The sequence below is a fragment of the Polypterus senegalus genome, chromosome 4 (genome assembly GCF_016835505.1).
Source record: "Polypterus senegalus isolate Bchr_013 chromosome 4, ASM1683550v1, whole genome shotgun sequence".
Taxonomy (NCBI): domain Eukaryota; kingdom Metazoa; phylum Chordata; class Cladistia; order Polypteriformes; family Polypteridae; genus Polypterus; species Polypterus senegalus.
Window position 1 is genome coordinate 166790728 of NC_053157.1, and position 19741 is coordinate 166810468.

A 19741-nucleotide genomic window follows, 5' to 3' on the forward strand; every position below is an offset into this window, starting at 1 on the left:
GATACGCTGTAATAAGGGAAGACCTGCTCCCTGGCTAAATGAAACTACGCGATTGCTACACCGCGCCTGTCGAACTGCGGAACGGTGTTAGAAAAAAAAAGAACTGATTGTTTCTAAGCAGATTTTTAGGACTTCTCTATTCAACGTCCAGGTTGCAATTAAGAAAGCTAAATATGATTTCTTCGCTGATTTAGTATCCCATCATTCTAAGAATCCTAGGGTGTTATTTAATTCAATTAATGCGGCCACTCACCCTCATTCTGTGACAGGATTAAATAGCACTGTTCATTCATGTGAGCAGTTTCTTTCATTATTTGTCAGTAAAAATGATACAGTCCGCTGTGGTATTATTCAAACTGGCTACAAACTTCCTACTGTTAATCATGGCATTGTCTTGGAATCTTTTGATCTTGTCTCACTTTCACAGTTAAAAAGAATTATTGACACCTTTAAACCAGCTCCTAGCCCTCTCGATATAGTACCACCATGCCTCGTAGTGGAAGCCTTTGATGTTTTGGGTCCACTTTTACTAGCCATCAACAATGGCTCTTTTAGTGAGGGGGTTGTGCCCTCATTTTTTAAACATGCTACGGTCCGTCCCCGTCTAAAAAAGACAGAATTAGATCCTGGAGTTTTAGCCAATTTTCGCCCGATTTCCCATTTGCCATTTCTGGCTAAAACATTAGAAAGAATTATTTATAATCAATTGGTTGATCACATTAACTCCAATAATTTATTTGAGATCTACCAATCTGGCTTTGGGCGTTATCATGGTGTTGAGACGGCCCTCCTGAAAGTATTCAATGACATCTCTATTATTACTGACTCAGGTGGTGCTGCAGTCCTTGTCCTCCTTGACCTGTTCGCTGCCTTTGACACTATTGACCATGAGATATTACTGATGCCGCTTGAACATCTTGTTGGGCTTAAAGGGGCTGCTCTTAACTGGTTCAGGTCATATTTAACTGGTAGACACTTTTCAGTGTCTTTAAATTCCTCTTTTTCGTCTACTGCTCCTTTTAAATGTGGTGTTCCTCAGGGATCAATTTTGTGTCCTATTTTATTCTCTATATACCTTCACCCTATTGGAGCTATTTTTAGGAAATTTTAAATTTCTTTTTACTCCTATGCTGATGATACTCAGGTTTATATTCCTGTCTGCCACTCGCAATAAATCAACTCCACAACTCTCTTTCTGAACTAAGATCCTGGACGGCTAATAATTTTCTTGATCTGAATCAACATAAAATGTAGATGCTTATAGTGGGTCCATCAGCTAAAGCCCAAATTGGTCTTGGACTTCACGGCTCTTTCTCTGTCTTTTGCAAACCTCACGTCCGCAATCTAGGTGTTATCTTTGACAGTAACCTCTCTTTTGAGAAACAAGTAAATTCTGTAGTCAAGAGTTGCTTTTTCCAGCTTCCTCTATTAGGTAAGATCAAGCCTTTTTTATCTTCTAGTTATCTTGAGAAAGCTACTCATGGTTTTATTTTTTTTCGCCTTGATTACTGCAACTCTCTGTATTCTGGGATTAGCAAATCCCTGATACACAGGTTACAGTTGGTCCAGAATACTGCCGCTTGCTTTCTCGTTGGGGCAAGAAAGTATGACACTGTTTCTCAAATTTTTGCTTCTTTACACTGGCTGCCTGTTAGTTTTCAAATTGATTTTAAAATCTTGCTGCTAGTTTTTAAATCTTTACATGGACTTGCTCCTGCCTATTTATCCGAATTGTGTGCTTTACATCAGCCGTCCAGAGTGCTTAGATCTTCTGGTCAGTTGTTTCTTATTGTCCCTCATACCAAGTGTAAAACTAAGGGGGACAGGGCTTTTTGCAGCTGCTGCTCCTCGCCTGTGGAACTCTTTACCTCGTCACATAAAAGAGTCGTCTACAATTGAACTGTTCAAAACAAGATTAAAGACTCATTTCTATTCACTTGCATCAGGTGACCTTCAGTAATAGTGATGGTTTCCTCATTGTGATTATATAACATTACTTCTATTTATTATTTACAGTATTTTATTTGTTGTTTTATTTTATTTCTATTTATGTTAACTGTATGTTTTTTTCTTATTTTATTGTAAACCACTTTGGCCACAGCATTCCTATGTTGTTTTAAATGTGCTATATAAATAAACTGACATTGACATGCAAACAAATAATGAGTGGATGTCAGAATTCACCAAGGGAGGCTGGATCCATGAGAAAATAGCTCTAACCACTGCCAAACTTTCCTCCCATGATTAACTATATAACACAAAATTTATTGTAGGAAAGGTGAGTGTTTATTTTTGTTTAATGAAAACTCCATATTCAGCTTAAACAGAATAACATTCTAAATTCTTCAGCTTCTAAGGTGATGTTTATCATTAGTTGATTGCTTATATTAGACAGAAAAAAAATTTAAAATCTGTTTATTCAATACTCACATAGCCTGGTTTGGCTGATGATGAGATGCTGTATCAGTCAAGAAAATGTTCTATGAGGGGAAACAGCAGCATTTATATAAAACCGTACAAAACACTTACATACTGCATAATTCATTTACTAAGTACAATTGAATATTTTATACAGTAATATCTTTTAATTCAAGAAATGCTAAAATCTGAAGTAAAAGAAGTTAATGCTGCCCTGGTACTTTTCTTGGTTGAGGACCAGTGCATGTTAACTAGCTCTGAGCCTGCCATGCAGAACATATAAAAACTACTGTAATAGCACATTATAATGCGCAGATTTCAAGTGTGCTGCTACAAATATCTACATTATTATAAACAGTGAAACACTTCATAACAATTACATTAGATGTAGAGTTTATTATTTTACTTTGGAACAAACAAGAAGTTTCTACCAATTGGTAACAGTAAATAAAACATAGAAAAGTGTTATATTTCACCAGAACATTTCTGTAGAAAAATAATTCCTTTTATTCAACAAAAAAACACTTTTAGTCAGCTCATTTACCTTTCTATTATATATGTTAGTATTTGGCATATATTTTATTCTTCTTTTAAAACAAAATCTTTTTATGCATAAAATATACTATGGTACACAAAACTAAAATTCAACAAAATTTTGTTAAAACCCAGGAGTTTCAAGAGAAAAAGATGCCTTTTACAGTAAATTATGACTGGGAAACTCTGTGTACTGAGATATGTGTCTGTGTTTGTGTGTACACACTATAATATAAATTTAGCAGAACACAAACTGTCCACATAAATTCCATCAATGAAGTTGAACTCGAGCATACAGAAGGTCAAACAACAGTTTAATTTAGTTAAAGCTGCCAACGATATATCCAGCTAATGACAAACATTTAGCCAATGAGTGCGTTTACATGCACCCACAAGACCAGATAAGGTGAGTAACTGGGATTAAGGCAGAAACCCAGTTTCTTTAAAAAAAAAAAAAAATTAACTTACAGAGTTCTCTCTTGGCAAAACACTCCAACATCATTAAACTGGGTAAAAATGTTGAAACTTTACCAACATCCACCATGAATTTGATAACAAGCACAGAGCCGGTGTCTCCCGAGATTGTGCTGCTGAGTTTAGCACTGTACATTCCACTCATCAATGTAAATTGATTGATTTCTGAAATACTGAAACAGATTATTTTAGCAGGGGGAAGGAATAATACAATCGCCTGAGAATTTGCCTCAGGAATTTTTTTTTGTAGATGACTCTGCCGTTTTCGACCAACGGCTGCTGAGACAGTTTGCAAAGCTTACAAAGTCCTTCACTGTAACCTGGTTAAGGGGTTTACATGGCCACACAAGGGTTAGTCGTGGAGAAATCTATGCGTGTTAACCCGGTTTCTCAAGGGCCAATATACTGATTTCTCTAACCAGAATAAGGGTGTACATGGCTTTTTCAAAACCAGTTTCTGTGAAAAACTGGGCAATTAAAGCGCATGTAAACACACTCAATGAGAAATGATTGAAATACTTTCTATTTCTTGAAAGTCTTCCTTTGCATTAATCTTTGTTCATCGTGGATAGACTCATAACTGAGAAAATATTTTTACTCTGCAAATTTTTGATTTTAAAAGCATAAGTTACTTTTTACATAAATGTTTCATTATTTTTATTAAATTGGTTGCATGATTCTTTTTACAGTGGTATGTACTCTATTATACTGGCAAAAGGGGTCGGATGAGATGCAGTAACATTGTAGTTCCACAATGGCCATATCTTGCAATTCCGTGCTTGTTAGTTAATCAGTTTAGGACAGACCTTCCTAAAGTATACATTTCTGTGAAAGAATGCTATACATGTAAAGCACTATGATCAGATTGTATATAAACATGTTTTGAGTGATGCCAGAGTAGGCAGGCTTTTGTATGACTAGCTAACTTAGGACTTCATTAAAATAAAGGGAGTAGTAAATATATTCCTGCATCCATTCCAGTCTTCTGTATTTTTAAACAACAAACGCCTACTTATACAGTACTGAGTACAGTTGTAGAAATGTCCCATTTTAGTAAGACTGGTAATGACAGGAGGTATAAAATGTAAATTGTCCACATGGCTATTTATGAAAGATGTAACTTATTGTTTGTAAACATAATTTACAATTTGTTATCAAAAAGCTGTTGAAGTTATCACTGCATATAAGTTTGCACAACAGCATTTCTAGAGCAGACATTGACCAATATTTCTTTTAGTCTATTTGTTACAATTTTGTTTCATCAGTCCATATGTTGAAAACTGTTCTATAAAATTGTTGGAATGGAACAGTCATAAACTAGGATTACTGTAACTACAAAGCCTTTGTCTAAGATTCTAAATTTTAATGAAGACAATATGGCAAATGCCTGATGTCTGGTAAAGTCCTGTTCAAGGAGAAGCTCTTCCACAATTAGTTCACTGCAATGCCCCTCGCTTTTTCTGTTCAAGTTCTTGCAGACGTTCTTCTCTAAACTGAGCATGCTGTGTTCCAACTTTATGAGCTGTTTCTGTTGCAGTAATGTCTATATGAGCATATTTAGTGGTGCCGCCACCTGGAAAACAAAAAGCATGCATTTCAGTTTCTAATAACATATGCAGTCAAAACTTATACAAGCACAAGGTGGTAACTGCTCCTGAACTAGGCACCAGTGTGGTGTACATTCACCCTTACAGAAACATTTAGGGTTTGTCTATCTTTCTGGGGAGCATTCTACAGAGACACAAGCATATTCCAAGGACTCCACAGCTATAAAGCAGCACTGTTAACCACAGACTTATTTTGAAATTGTAAAATGTAATTTGATTAAGGGGCCACTAAAAGCCGCTACAATACAAAGAATCAGGAATGAGGAAGACAAAAGGCCTTCTAGACACCTGCACAAAGTTCAATAAAACACACTTCTTAGTGTAATAAGCAATGTGAAACTATGTTTTGTTTTCATCCTCATTAGTGATCAGCAAGGTAACTTGGTAAAAACACATACAAAAGCTAAAATTAATGGTGTGCAGACTTATCATTTTACCATAAGCACCCCACCACAGGAATTGTAAAAATATGCAAATGAACACTGATTTGTAACCACAGCACAGGAGATGGCAACAGTAAAGCATATGTTAAGAACAAAATGTCAGTCAATTGCTCTGATCTGATGTTTTGTAAGCGACTACAAGAATGAGGAAAGGAAAAACAAACAAAAAAAGTACAAACTGTGTAAGGAAAAATGTAATCTGTTGGGAGTCCAAGAACAAAAGATCTACCCTACTTCAGGATTAAGATAACTATGTACATGTACTATACATGGATATTGCAACTGGGCGCTGCCAGGGAAGGACTACCAGGGAAGGACTACCTTGGTTTCCGCACAGCCTGGAAGGGGTCTGGACAACCTAGACGTGATATCAGAAACAGTTTCTGGGTCAAATTTAAAAGAGAGACTGTGGCCTCATTTAAGAGAGTCAGAGTCGAGAGGCTATGAGCAACACTCAACTGGAAGAGGAAGGAGAGTTTATATTTGTGTATTGTGGCTGGTGTTAGTGTAAGAAAGGTGCTGGAAGCAAATGAAAACCTTTTATTTGAGTCGGGAAATGTGTTGGGCATTACTGTGTCTGCAGTTTGGAGTTCAGCATCGCCCCCTTGTGGTTACAGCATATATAACAACCTTGCCTCACCTATTTACTTTCATACCATACCATTTTACAAGCCTGCTTAGTCCTGAGTAGGGTCACAGGTGGCTGAAGCCTATTCCGGCAAGCACAGGGCGCAAGCAAGAAAAATCCCTGAACAGGGCACTAGTTTATCACAGGGTGAACTTAGAGACACACACATTCACACACCACACACACACAAGGGCCAAATTACTACTGCCATTCAACCTAACCTGGATATCTTTGTATTGTGGAAAGAAACGGGAGCACCTGAAGGAAACCCTTGAAGACACGGGGAGAACATGCCTCATTAGTGCAAGGCAGCAGCACTACCACTGTGCCACGGTGCCATTCCACATTTACTTTCATCTCATCTGAAACCCTGCAGCAGTGTTGACATGGTGACTTTGATTCCCAGCAGACAGAAGGAGTGCTCTTGCGCTAATGGCTTAAAGTTTAAATATGAACACTGGCAAAAGCAGGATCTTATCTAAGACTGCAGGTAAACTATTTTCATGTTTTGTTTTTTCCTCAACATCTTTGTATAACAAGTTCATCATCTTGCTGAACTTCAGCTTTTTTCTAAGAGTACATCTTTTTGTCTCATTGTTTAGCCATGTTGCATTTCCAAAATAAACTGTTTCCTCACTTATTTAAATCTGCACCACTTTGTGAGAAATGTATGGGTTCAAAAGAGGTACACAGTGTTGCTAACCCTTAGGGAGAAGGGTTGTTTTTTCCACCTCAAAAAAATTCCAAAAACTCTTTTTACTGAGTTTCACAGTTGCAGAACTGCGGGTGAAAGGAATTTTAGCGTCAATTTTGCTCAACTGTAAGTGAAGGGACACTCTGCTCTGTTGCCCCTCACTACTTACCTACTGTATTTTGCTACATTATATTTTACATAAACTATGAAGTGAGGTTCAGGCCACCAGACAAACAGAGTGATAGTATGGTGAATGTCGATCAAGCATGCAAACTGGAGCATCATTGAACACTGGACATGTGACAATAGGTCTGAGATTAACTAATTACAAAGCCTGGTATTTTTGACAAATCATCCCTATTGTCCACTGTTAAACCATTAGTTCACAATGCCAACCAATTCTCAGCATTATGTAGTTTTTGCTGTGCATCATTTGCATGCATAATAAGAAAAATACAAACGTAATACAAGAAAAATGGTGATAGAAATAAGCGGCAATGAAACAGAATGAAGCATGATTTTTTTTTTTCCATAGCCGAGTATCTCTTGTTCAGAAGATGTTAGAAAAATAATAATAGGGGTCCTTGTTTTTGAGTGAGTAAATGTCATTTATAACTTTTACTGCTCCTTGTTGGTAGACATTAATTCAAGCCCATTTTATGATGAGGCTGTTCTCATTTTAGGCTTTGATGCCAAAACAGAGTTGTGATATGTAGCAATTTTAAATCAGCTTTAAATGAATCACCTTTGAATTATCACTATAACATTACTGCCTATCATCACTGATGCTGTAATACGGAGCCCTGCAGAAACAAATTTCACCTCCCCACAAATACCTCCCTATGGATTATGTACATATAAATTAGGGTCAGTTTGCAGATTTGTTTTCATTTTGACATTTAAGAGTCTTTTTCTGATGAACAGTGTCAAAAAAGCCTTAACTCCACTGTGATTCAGTGTTATAAAACAATGAAACATGAGGTCTCAGAATCCTTGGATGTGGTTGTGGAGTTTTCTTATGGTTCAGTGGGATAATTCACTATTGTGTTCATATTGTGAAGACTCAACTTTGTCCTAAATTTCATCCATTTGCAGACTGTTTATCATAGAAACTAACACATGGTGTAAAGTGAAACTTAAAATATACACATTTTTAGGTATGCAATGACTCTTCTCTGTGCCATAAAAATGATAACATTGAAGGTTTAGTTAAGTAACCACAAAAACGTACTGTACAGAAAATAGTTACAGAAAGGCACAACATTCTTAACAATCCTATTGTCATACACATAATTAACACCCTGATGCAAGAATAATTAAGAGAGGAGTACATAAAAATATTAACAGTCATTCAAAATATAAAACTGACCTGAACAAGAGCACAAAATGCTACAACAGAAAAAGCAGCAAATGTACTGTATATATTCAAAAATGTATTCAATATGGAACACATTTCCTGCACAATACTGTTATAATGAAGTAAAACACTACCAGCTAACAGTAATCCATGTTTATTTTTTTTTACTTGCATTTAAATGTCAGCTTTGCTCAGACATTTTAAACTACTGTTTAGAAATTTACCATCTAATGATAGCTAGTAGACATTTACCTTGTAAAAATATATTTCTTCATGCACATGGAGTTTAGTTAACGGTCTTAACGCACAATGGATATACTCAGTTTGCTGTGCTTATAAATCTTTTTCCATCACTCACAATGTTTATTTGCCTTGGGCAAGATTTCTTCTTTATGTGTCACACTACCAGACAATATGTGAATATGTGAAAAAAAATTAAATCATAACATCATTGTCATCCGTAAAGAGTCCAAAAGGCAATGAGCAAAGCAAAACTTTATGAGGTACAATCATTGAGTTCAAATTATGAAAACAAGCAGGGACAACTGGGTACAAAACACAAAATCAATCCTCCATATAAAGTCCTCCAGTGCAAGACTACAAAAGGATGTTTATTTTTATGAGATATGTTTCATTTTTTAAAAAAGAAGATTATAGTAGTAAATATAATATGTGCTTTGTCACTTGTGTAATACTTTGAAAACATTTTGCCACATCTGTTGTAATAACTTTTATCTATCCATCCATCCATCCTCTTCCGCTTATCCGAGGTCGGGTCGCGGGGGTAGCAGCTTAAGCAGAGAAGCCCAGACTTCCCTCTCCCGGCCACTTCTTCCAGCTCTTCCAGGAGAATCCCAAGGCGTTCCCAGGCCAGCCGGGAGACATAGTCCCTCCAGCGTGTCCTGGGTCATCCCCAGGGCCTCCTCCCGGTTGGACGTGCCTGGAACTCCTCACCAGGGAGGAGTCCAGGAGGCATCCTGATCAGATGCCCGAGCCACCTCATCTGACTCCTCTCGATGCGGAGGAGCAGCGGCTCTACTCTGAGCCCCTCCCGGATGATTGAGCTCCTCACCCTATCTTTAAGGGAAAGCCCAGACACCCTGCGGAGGAAACTCATTTCAGCCGCTTGTATTCGATCTCGTTCTTTCGGTCACTACCCATAGCTCATGACCATAGGTGAGGGTAGGAACGTAGATCGACTGGTAAATTGAGAGCTTTGCCTTACGGCTCAGCTCTTTTTTTACCACGACAGACTGATGCAGAGCCCCCATCACTGCGGATGCCGCACCGATCCGCCTGTCAATCTCACGATCCATTCTTCCCTCACTCGTGAACAAGACCCCGACATACTTAATCTCCTCCACTTGGGACAGGATCTCGCCCCCAACCCTGAGAGGGCACTCCACCCTTTTCCGGCTGAGGACCATGGTCTCGGATTTGGAGGTGCTGATTCTCATCCCAGCCGCTTCACACTCAGCTGCGAACGCTCCAGAGAGCTGAAGATCACGGCCTGATGAAGCAAACAGGACAACATCATCTGCATAAAGCAGTGACCCAATCCTGAGTCTACCAAACCGGACCCCTTTAACACCCTGGCTGCGCCTAGAAATTCTGTCCATAAAAGTTATGAACAGAATCGGTGACAAAGGGCAGCCCTGGCGGAGTCCAACTCTCACTGGAAACGGGCTCGACTTACTGCCGGCAATGCGGACCAAGCTCTGACACCGGTTGGACAGGGACCGAACAGCTCTTATCAGGGGGTCCGGTACCCCATACTCCCGGAGCACCCCCCACAGGATTCCCGAGGGACACGGTCGAATGCCTTTTCCAAGTCCACAAAGCACATGTAGACTGGTTGGACAAACTCCCATGCACCCTCCGGATCCTGCTAAGGGTGTAGAGCTGGTCCACTGTTCCACGACCAGGACGAAAACCACACTGTTCCTCCTGAATCCGAGGTTCGACTATCCGATGGACCCTCCTCTCCAGAACCCCCGAATAGACTTTTCCAGGGAGGCTGAGGAGTGTGGTCCCTCTATAGTTGGAACACACACTCCGGTCCCCCTTTTTAAAGACTGTCCATTATAATAAAAAAATAATATTTTTTTTATTATTTTTTCTTTAAAATAACTTTTATATTGTTAAAAAAAACAATACTGCAACCACAATCCACTAAAAGGCGCATGCTAAATGGTGGGGCATAGCAAGATATGCTTCATATCAGGAACACAAAATACACAAAAGCATATGTGGCTTTGTAAAGCATGTATGAGATATGTTTTTATAATTTTTTTCACAAAAACAATCAATGATTTTATGAGACAATAGCAGAGCACATAAGAGTCGCTCTAAATGATTCTCATGCATAGCATTTGGTAATATAATATGGTCTGCTCTCAGTAGTAGGGAAACACAGTGCTGATCCTGCATTAAGAAACCTATTGCTTCCAATATTCTGCACTAGGTAACCCTGTCCTTATAAACTAGGCATTCTGGCAGGGGGTTCTAGAATACTGATTGTACTCACTGTTGTACACAAGTGCAAAGATGCATGATTTTCATTTAAAACAGCACAAATAACACTGTGGTAAATTATGTGGATCTATTCCAGAAATCAGGGAGAGTGGTTCTATAGTACATTGTCAGAGATAATGGATAACAGCTGAAAGATAGATTATTCTTAAAATGAACCAAACAGTACTGAATATCGAGACATGAGACACTACTGTATAATTTCTCCAAAACTAAGTAAGGCATTGCCAGCAAAAAATTAGGTTGCCATTGGTGGCATATATAAAATAGTAGCTCTCTACTCCATCTTGTGGATATAAAAATATTGCTGTGCCTTCAACAAGTAAGTAGAGTTTACATGGTGGCATTATGCTGAAGAATTAAACTTTATCAAGTGATTGTCACAGGGTGCATCTTATGTCTCCAGACCCATCAATTTATTTATATTAAACTTTTTTCAAAAACTGTCCATTATCTATATATTTTTTCAGGATCTGTGTAGTGATTCTGCATACTTCTGTAAGGCACAGATGTTAAACTCACTTACTGGAGGGTCATGGTGACTAAAAGTTTTTATTTCCAGATATCTTGCCAATTTAGTAATCAGCTACTACCACTAACAAAAGTAATTTTTATGTGTTTAATTTGATTTTCTTATTAGGATTCATAAACCTCTGCCTTACACAGAAAACTGAGTTATGAATGTAAAGGAGAACTGAACTCATTTTAAGCTGAGGGCTGCCTGTATATGAAAATGCAAAGAAGAGTTTTGAGAAGAAATGACCATTGAGCTAAACTTAATCTCAAATTGGCAAAATATCATCTACTTGAGATTTGAAAGCCTCCAAAGTATCATTGCTTCTGTGATTGAATAAATGTTCATAAGGTTCCTAGCTTGTGTATGAAATTTACTCTTGATTTACTTCCATTTGTTTTCCTGTCTCTTGACTGAAGAACACACTTTAAAGTAACAGCTATTATTTAGCCTACACTTGTGTAACCTCTTAAGCCGTATTTACTTAAACTGAAAAGGTTCAGCTCTTCAAATCTTTCAGTTCTTTCACTCCAATGCTGGGGCCTCAGGCATAACGACGTGCGTAGAATTCACACTATAACGTGGCGTTTCACACTCTAACATGGCGTACGGACAAAGGCGGAAATGTGCTTACGCACAAAAAAATCCAGATGCATAAATCTGTGCGAATGCCAACTTCCACGTTCTTCCAATACATACAGTGCATCCGGAAATTATATACAGCGCATCACTTTTTCCACATTTTGTTATGTTACAGCCTTATTCCAAAATGGATTAAATTCATTTTTTTCCTCAGAATTCTACACACAACACCCCATAATGAATAATAATTAATTACTTGAGGTTTTTGCAAATTTATTAAAAATAAAAAAATGGAGAAATCATATGTACATAAGTATTCACAGCCTTTGCCATGAAGCTCAAAGTTGAGCTCAGGTGCATCCTATTTCCCCTAATCATCCTTGAGATGTTTCTGCAGCTTAATTGGAGTCCACCTGTGGTAAATTTAGTTGATAGGACATGATTTGAAAAGTATACATTCTTACATTTGTATAACATAAAACATTTATAACATATAATATATACACATATACAGTCCATCCGGAAAGTATTCACAGCACATCACTTTTTCCACATTTTGTTATGTTACAACCTTATTCCAAAATGGATTAAATTCATTTTTTCCCCTCAGAATTCTACACACAACACCCCATAATGACAACGTGAAAAAAGTTTACTTGAGGTTTTTGCGAATTTATTAAAAATAAAAAAACTGAGAAATCACATGCACACAAGTATGAACAGCCTTTGCTCAATGCTTTGTCGATGCTCCTTTGGCAGCAATTACAGCCTCAAGTCTTTTTGAATATGATACCACAAGCTTGGCACACCTTCCTCTTTGCAGCACCTCTCAAGCTCCATCAGGTTGGATGGGAAGCGTCGGTGCACAGCCATTTTAAGATCTCTCCAGAGATGTTCAATCAGATTCAAGTCTGGGCTCTGGCTGGGCCACTCAAGAACATTCACAGAGTTGTCCTAAAGCCACTCCTCTGATATCTTGGCTGTGTGCTTAGGGTCATTGTCCTGCTGAAAGATGAACCGTCGTCCCAGTCTGAAGTCAAGAGCGCTCTGGAGCAGGTTTTCATCCAGGATATCTCTGTACATTGCTGCAGTCATCTTTCCCTTTATCCTGACTAGTCTCCCAGTTCCTGCTGCTAAAAAACATCCCCATAGCATGATGATGCCACCACCATGCTTCACTGTAGGAATGGTATTGGCCTGGTGATGAGCGGTACCTGGTTTCCTCCAAACGTTACGCCTGGCATTCACACCAAAGAGTTCAATCTTTGTCTCATCAGACCAGAGAACTTTGTTTCTCAATGTCTGAGAGTCCTTCAGGTGCCTTTTGGCAAACTCCAGGCGGGCTGCCATGTGCCTTTTACTAAGGAGTGGCTTCCGTCTGGCCACTCTACCATACAGGCCTGATTGGTGAATTGCTACGGAGACGGTTGTCCTTCTGGAAGGTTCTCCTCTCTCCACAGAGGACCTCTGGAGCTCTGACAGAGTGACCATCGGGTTCTTGGTCACCTCCCTGACTAAGGCCCTTCTTCCCCAGTCACTCAGTTTAGATGGCTGGCCAGCTCTAGGAAGAGTCCTGGTGGTTTCGAACTTCTTCCACTTATGGATGATGGAGGCCACTGTGCTCATTGGGACCTTCAAAGGCGCAGAAATTTTTCTGTAACCTTCCCCAGATTTGTGCCTCGAGACAATCCTGTCATCTCAGAGGTCTACAGACAATTCCTTTGAGTTCATGCTTGGTTTGTGCTCTGCCATGAACTGTCAACTGTGGGACCTTATATAGACAGGTGTGTGCCTTTCCAAATCATGTCCAATCAACTGAATTTACCACAGGTGGAATCCAGTTAAGCTGCAGAAACATCTCAAGGATGATCAGGTGAAACAGGATGCACCTGAGCTCAACTTTGAGCTTCATGGCAAAGGCTGTGAATACTTATGTACATATGATTTCTCCATTTTTTTATTTTTAATAAATTTGCAAAAATCTCAAGTAAATCTTTTTCGCATTGTCATTATGGAGTGTTGTGTGTAGAATTCTGAGGAAAAAAATTAATTTAATCCATTTTGGAATAAAGCTGTAACATAACAAAATGTGGAAAAAGTGATTCGCTGTGAATACTTTCCGGATGCACTGTTAATACCATTCAGTGTATAAAGTAACGCACGTGCACACACCTGCTGCCCCATCCCAACTCCTCCCAGAATTATGCCTCTTTGAATATGCAAATCAACATAAATAGCCCTTAAGCTCAGCGTTCTGTGAAAAGGCAATGGCAAAAGCATGTGGGGAAATAGAACAATTTCAGCAAATACCGACTGGAGGCAAGGGAAAACGTACTATTTGTTGGTTTAAAACTTAAAAAAAAAATCAAAGTTAAAGATCTCTTCAAATTTAATGTTTGCAAGATGATAAATGATGGACATCCCTTTATTCCAGAACAACTGGGAGAATTAACATCACTAAAATTAATATCTTCCAAAGTATCGTAACCTTTTTCAGAGTATCCCTATTAACAAATCATATTTTTTAGACATTAGATATAATTGTTACTTTTGTTTGTAAATCAAAAAGTTCATGTAAAAAAGATGGTTTTGCCAAGAGCTAAAGCCAAAGGGATGGTTCTTGAAGATGATGGGAGGAAGCATAAAGTAATGAAAAACTTTTAAGTCTGAGTTTCTACTGTTGATTGTTTCAGGGCACATTTATTTCAGCCATCCTTAACTCTACACTATGTTTAATTAATGAAAGTTACTTTGTATTTTCAATATTTTGCCTTCTTTGAGCACACCATTTTTACTGGGTGCAACTTTGAAACTCTGGAATCTGAAACATGCCCAACTTCCTAAACTCCCATTAATATATATGGTTGTAAGTACAGCAATGGAATAATACAAGACTGGCACATACTATGTCATGAAAAAATCTATTACAATATTTACTCAATTGGAAGATTAACTCAGTGGGAAAAGAATGTCTTATTTTGCAGAAAATTATAAAATATCAATCTTTTTTCTGTGATTATTATAAATTGTTTGAGAGTAACATAGAAACAAAAATCTCTAATCTAAAGAAATTAGGCACAGTCAATAATCAGGCAGGGGTCAGTTTCACTAAAAGTCATACAATCTTTTACCAAAGTCAAAATATTAACCAGAATACAAAAGTTCAAAAACAAAGTAAGAATGAAATTCAGAAAAACATGTATATCTGGTGTCACATGCACAGTAGCCCCACTGCATTACAGTGTCCAGATAAACAAAAATATTTAAAAAATGAATAACATTCAAAAGCAAAACAAAATTATTTATTCAGATGTTAGATGCATTTTTGACATCAAATTTGGTAACAGTTCATTAATGTTTTACTACAAATAACAATGAATGAAGGACTACAGTATACTGGGTTTTTGTCTACGTAACACTCTGAATTGTATAGAGGAGGTGAGCTGATATTGATTTGATTTAATGTGAAACATAAATGCATGAGAAGCAGTACTGATTGAATCCTTGATTATTCTGTGTCCCATTCATTGTAATATGATTCTTAAAATTAATAAAATAAAAAATTACATTACCTTTTAAACTCAAACATACTAATGCATACAGTTTTGCACATCATTTAAAATTTGTCTTATTAAGTGTTGGTTTCTGGCTATAATGCTTTACTTTGTTTTATCTTTGAATAAAAACAAATTGCAGCTTTGAAAAAAATCAAATCAATAACATTAAGTAGACCCATGAAGTAATGAAATTGAAAATTAAATAGATATCTTTAGACATACAAGATTTTCTTTATTGGAATTAAATATGTTTTATTTAGTTTCAGTGGTACTTTTGGAATGAAAAATCTGGTGGGGCCACATGGATCTGGGAAAGACAGAGAAGAGATTCTGTTAAAAGGGGAGATGCCATCCTGAGAATCTGGGCAGAGGTTGTGAGGTTCAGTGAGAGAGAAGGAAAGAGAGAGGGAGGAGATAGAGAGAGTGATAACCAAGCACTTAAAGAGCAGAATTTATAAGACCTACTGTTCCGCTTAAATTCATTGGTCCATTTATGTAGCTGTGAAGAAGGATCCCGGCTTGGATTGGCTTACACCAATTGCATGTATTCCTGTGCAGGCAGTGAACATGGCAGAGAAAAGATCATTGGAACTGCATGGAACGAGCTGTGGGAGATCAGAGTGGCAACAGTGGCAGTGGAGGGTGAATGCAAAAGGACATGTCCTCCATTGAACCTCATGTTAGGAAGAGAGCGGTAGACACTGCATTTCACAATGTATTGGGCAACCAAAACCAGAGAAGATAAAATGTCTGTCAAATAATGCCATAAAAAATCACCCAAACTGAAGATCTATCAACATATCACTTTCTCATACAGTAAAACTATCAAAGTACAGTATTAAAAGCCATCTCAACATCAGCCTCACATAGCCAACATCAAAAGAAGAAATGCAAAAGAATATTCGTAGATGTGTAATTTTTGTTCATTGGGCAAAGTGCTAAATTGAAGGATGTCTGGAATGCACTGGGTATAATTACTGGACTCAAGGTGCTAGAAGTGGACAAAGCTAATGCTCTGAAACAACCTTTTACTAGATTTTCCCTCCCACTGTCACCTTGAAATGACCAGTCTCCACACACCATCCCTACTGCATCAACAACTCCTACCACTTCAACTGGAATGGCCAGTGACAAGTCCACCTCTGACCATCACTGTGGGCTCTCCATAATAGAAGACCAAGTAAGAAGACAGCTGAAGAAGCTACACACAGGAAAAGCTGCAGGAACAGATAGAGTTAGTCCTCGAGCTCTTAAGGTCTGTGTTGACCAACTTTGTGGTATCCACTGTCATCTGTTCAGTCTGTCCCTAAGGCTTCAAAAAGTGCCACTGCTGTGGAAAACATCCTGCATTGTTCCTATTCAAACGAAGGCAGACATCTCTTCACCTAATGATTATAGATCATGAAGACCACTAGGAGACTGGTATGGTACTGAAATATATATGTGTCCTTTTGTGGTAGACCACCTGGATCCAGTGCATTTTGCCTATCTGACAAGGATTTGAAAATGGAGGATACAATTATCTATCTTGTCCACAAGGCTTATTCTCACCTGGACAAAGTTGGCAACACTACAAGGATTATGTTTTTTGATTTCTCCAGTACCTGTAGTACCATCCAGCCATCCCTGTTATGGGGTAAACTCAGAGATATGGAGATGGATGAGCCTATGGCATCCTGGATAATGAACCATCTGTCAGGCAGATCACAGTTTTTGAGACTCAAGACTGTGATTCTGATGCGGATGTAAGTAACACTGGAGCACCACAAGGAACAGTCCTGTGTCCTTTTCTCTTCACTCTGTACTACTCTGACTACAAATATAACACCAGGTCATGTCACTTGTAGAAATTCTCAGATGATTCTGCAATTATGTAGTGTATTGAAAGAGGGGACGAAACAGACTATGTGTGTCAGGTGGAGAAGTTTATTTCTTTGTGCAAAGATAAATAGATAGATAGATAGATACTTTATTAATCCCAAGGGGAAATTCACATAATCCAGCAGCAGTATACTGATACAAAGAAACAATATTAAATTAAATAGTAATAAAAATGAAAAGAATTAAAATAAAATTAATGTTCACATTTACTCCCCCGGGTGGAATTGAAGAGTCGCATAGTGTGGGGGAGGAACGATCTCTCAGTCTGTCAGTGGAACAGGACAGTGACAAAAGTCTGTCACTGAAGCTACTCCTCTGTCTGGAGATGACACTGTTAAGTGGATGCAGTGGATTCTTCATGATTGACAGGAGTTTGCTTAGTGCCCGTCGCTCTGCCACAGATGTTAAACTGTCCAACTTTAATCCTACAATAGAGCCTGCCTTCTTAACAAGTTTGTCCAGGCGTGAGGCGTCTTTCATCTTTATGCTGCCACCCCAGCACACCACAGCGTAGAAGAGGGCACTCGCCACAACCGTCTGGTAGAACATCTGCAGCATCTTACTGCAGATGTTGAAGGATGCCAACCTTCTCAGAAAGTATATTCTGCTCTGAGCTTTCTTACATAGAGCATCAGTATTGGCAGTCCAGTCCAATTTGTCATCCAGCTGCACTCCCAGATATTTATAGGTCTGCACCCTCTGCACACAGTCACCTCTGATGATCACAGGGTCCATGAGGGGCCTGGGCCTCCTAAAATCCACCACCAGCTCCTTGGTCTTGCTGGTGTTAAGGTGTAAGTGGTTTGAGTCGCACCATTTAACAAAGTCTTTGATTAACTTTCTGTACTCCTCCTCCTGCCCACTCCTGATGCAGCCCACAATAGCAGTGTCATCAGCGAACTTTTGCACGTGGCAGGACTCGAGTCATATTGGAAGTCTGATGTATATAGACTGAACAGGACCGGAGAAAGTACAGTCCCCTGTGGCGCCCCTGTATTGCTGCACACAATGTCAGACCTGCAGTTCCCAAGACGCACATATTGAGGTCTGTCTGTAAGATAGTCCACAATCCATGCCACAAGGTGTGAATCTACTCCCATCTCAGTCAGCTTATCCCTAAGGAGCAGAGGTTGGATGGTGTTGAAGGCGCTAGAGAAGTCCAAAACATAATTCTTACAGCACCACTGCCTCTGTCCAGGTGGGAGAGGGATCGATGAAGCATATAGATGATGGCATCCTCCGCTCCCACCTTCTCCTGGTATGCGAACTGCAGAGGGTCGAGGCGTGGCGGACCTGTGGCCTCAGGTGGTGAAGCAGCAGCCGCTCCATGGTCTTCATCAGATGTGACGTCAGAGCAACAGGCCGGAAGTCATTCAGCTCACTAGGACGTGATACCTTTGGGACAGGAGTGATACAAGATGTTTTCCAAAGCCTCGGGACTCTCCCCTGTTCCAGGCTCAGGTTGAAGATGCGCAGGCCTTCAGCAATCGTGGCGATACACCATCTGGACCCGCTGCTTTGCTGGCACAAAGTCTTTTCAGCTCTCTGCTCACCTGGGCTGCTGTAATTGTGGGTGGGGATGTCTCACCTATGCTGGTATCAGCAGAAGGATGGTTGGAGGATGCAGTACTCGAGGTGAGAGTGGGTTACTGTGATCAAACCTATTAAAGAAGTTGTTCATTTGGTTTGCTCTCTCCATGTCTGTCTCGATGGCACCCCCCCGCTTCGAGCTGCAGCCAGTGATAATCTTCATCCCATCCCACACTTCCTTCATACTGTTTTTCTGCAACTTCTGCTCCAGCTTTCTCCTGTACTGCTCTTTCGCCGTGAGCTGGGCTCGGAGTTCCTTCTGCACGCACTTCAGCTCATGCTTATCACCACCTTTAAAAGCCCTTTTCTTCTGGTTCAAAAGGCCCTTGATGTCACTTGTAATCCATGGCTTGTTGTTAGCATAGCAGCATACTGTTCTTACTGGAACTACAATGTCCATACAGAAGTTGATGTAATCAGTTGTGCATTCAACAGCCTCTTCAATGTTCTCACTATGTGATCTCAGCAATATATCCCAGTCTGTAGTTCCAAAGCAGTCTCTCAGAGCCTGCTCTGCCTCAGGGGACCACTTCCTGAATGAGCGTGTGGTTGTAGGTAGCGCCCTCACTCTTGGTTTGTATTGAGGCTGAAGCAGAACCAGGTTATGATCTGCTTTCCCAAGCGCAGGCAGTGGGGTGGCGCTGTATGCGTCTTTAACGTTTGCATATAGTAGGTCAATAGTCCTGTTTCCCCGAGTTTTACAATCCACATACTGGAAGAAGGCAGGTAATGTTTTATCCAGCGTTACATGGTTAAAGTCTCCAGCGATTAGCACAAGTGCCTCAGGGTGCTGCGTTTGTAACTTAGCAACTGCGGAATGGATGATGTCACACGCCATCTCGCGTTGAGGGGATGTAAACAATAACAGCAATCACATGTCCAAACTCTCTGGGCAAGTAATAGGGGCGCAGACTTACGGCCAACAGTTCG

At 39.4% G+C, this 19741-nt stretch overlaps 1 protein-coding gene across 3 annotated transcripts in view; it reads right to left on the reverse strand.

Moving 5' to 3' along the window:
* Nucleotides 1–2278: 2278 nt before the first annotated feature.
* The window catches only part of dok7b (docking protein 7b), a 228770-nt gene continuing 211307 nt past the window's right edge, over nt 2279–19741 (reverse strand). For all 3 annotated transcript variants that reach the window (XM_039751628.1, XM_039751627.1, XM_039751626.1), the window contains one exon: nt 2279–4999. In XM_039751628.1, the coding sequence (XP_039607562.1) occupies nt 4863–4999 (137 nt within the window). In that variant the 3' untranslated portion in view covers nt 2279–4862. The remainder of the gene's footprint in view (nt 5000–19741) is intronic.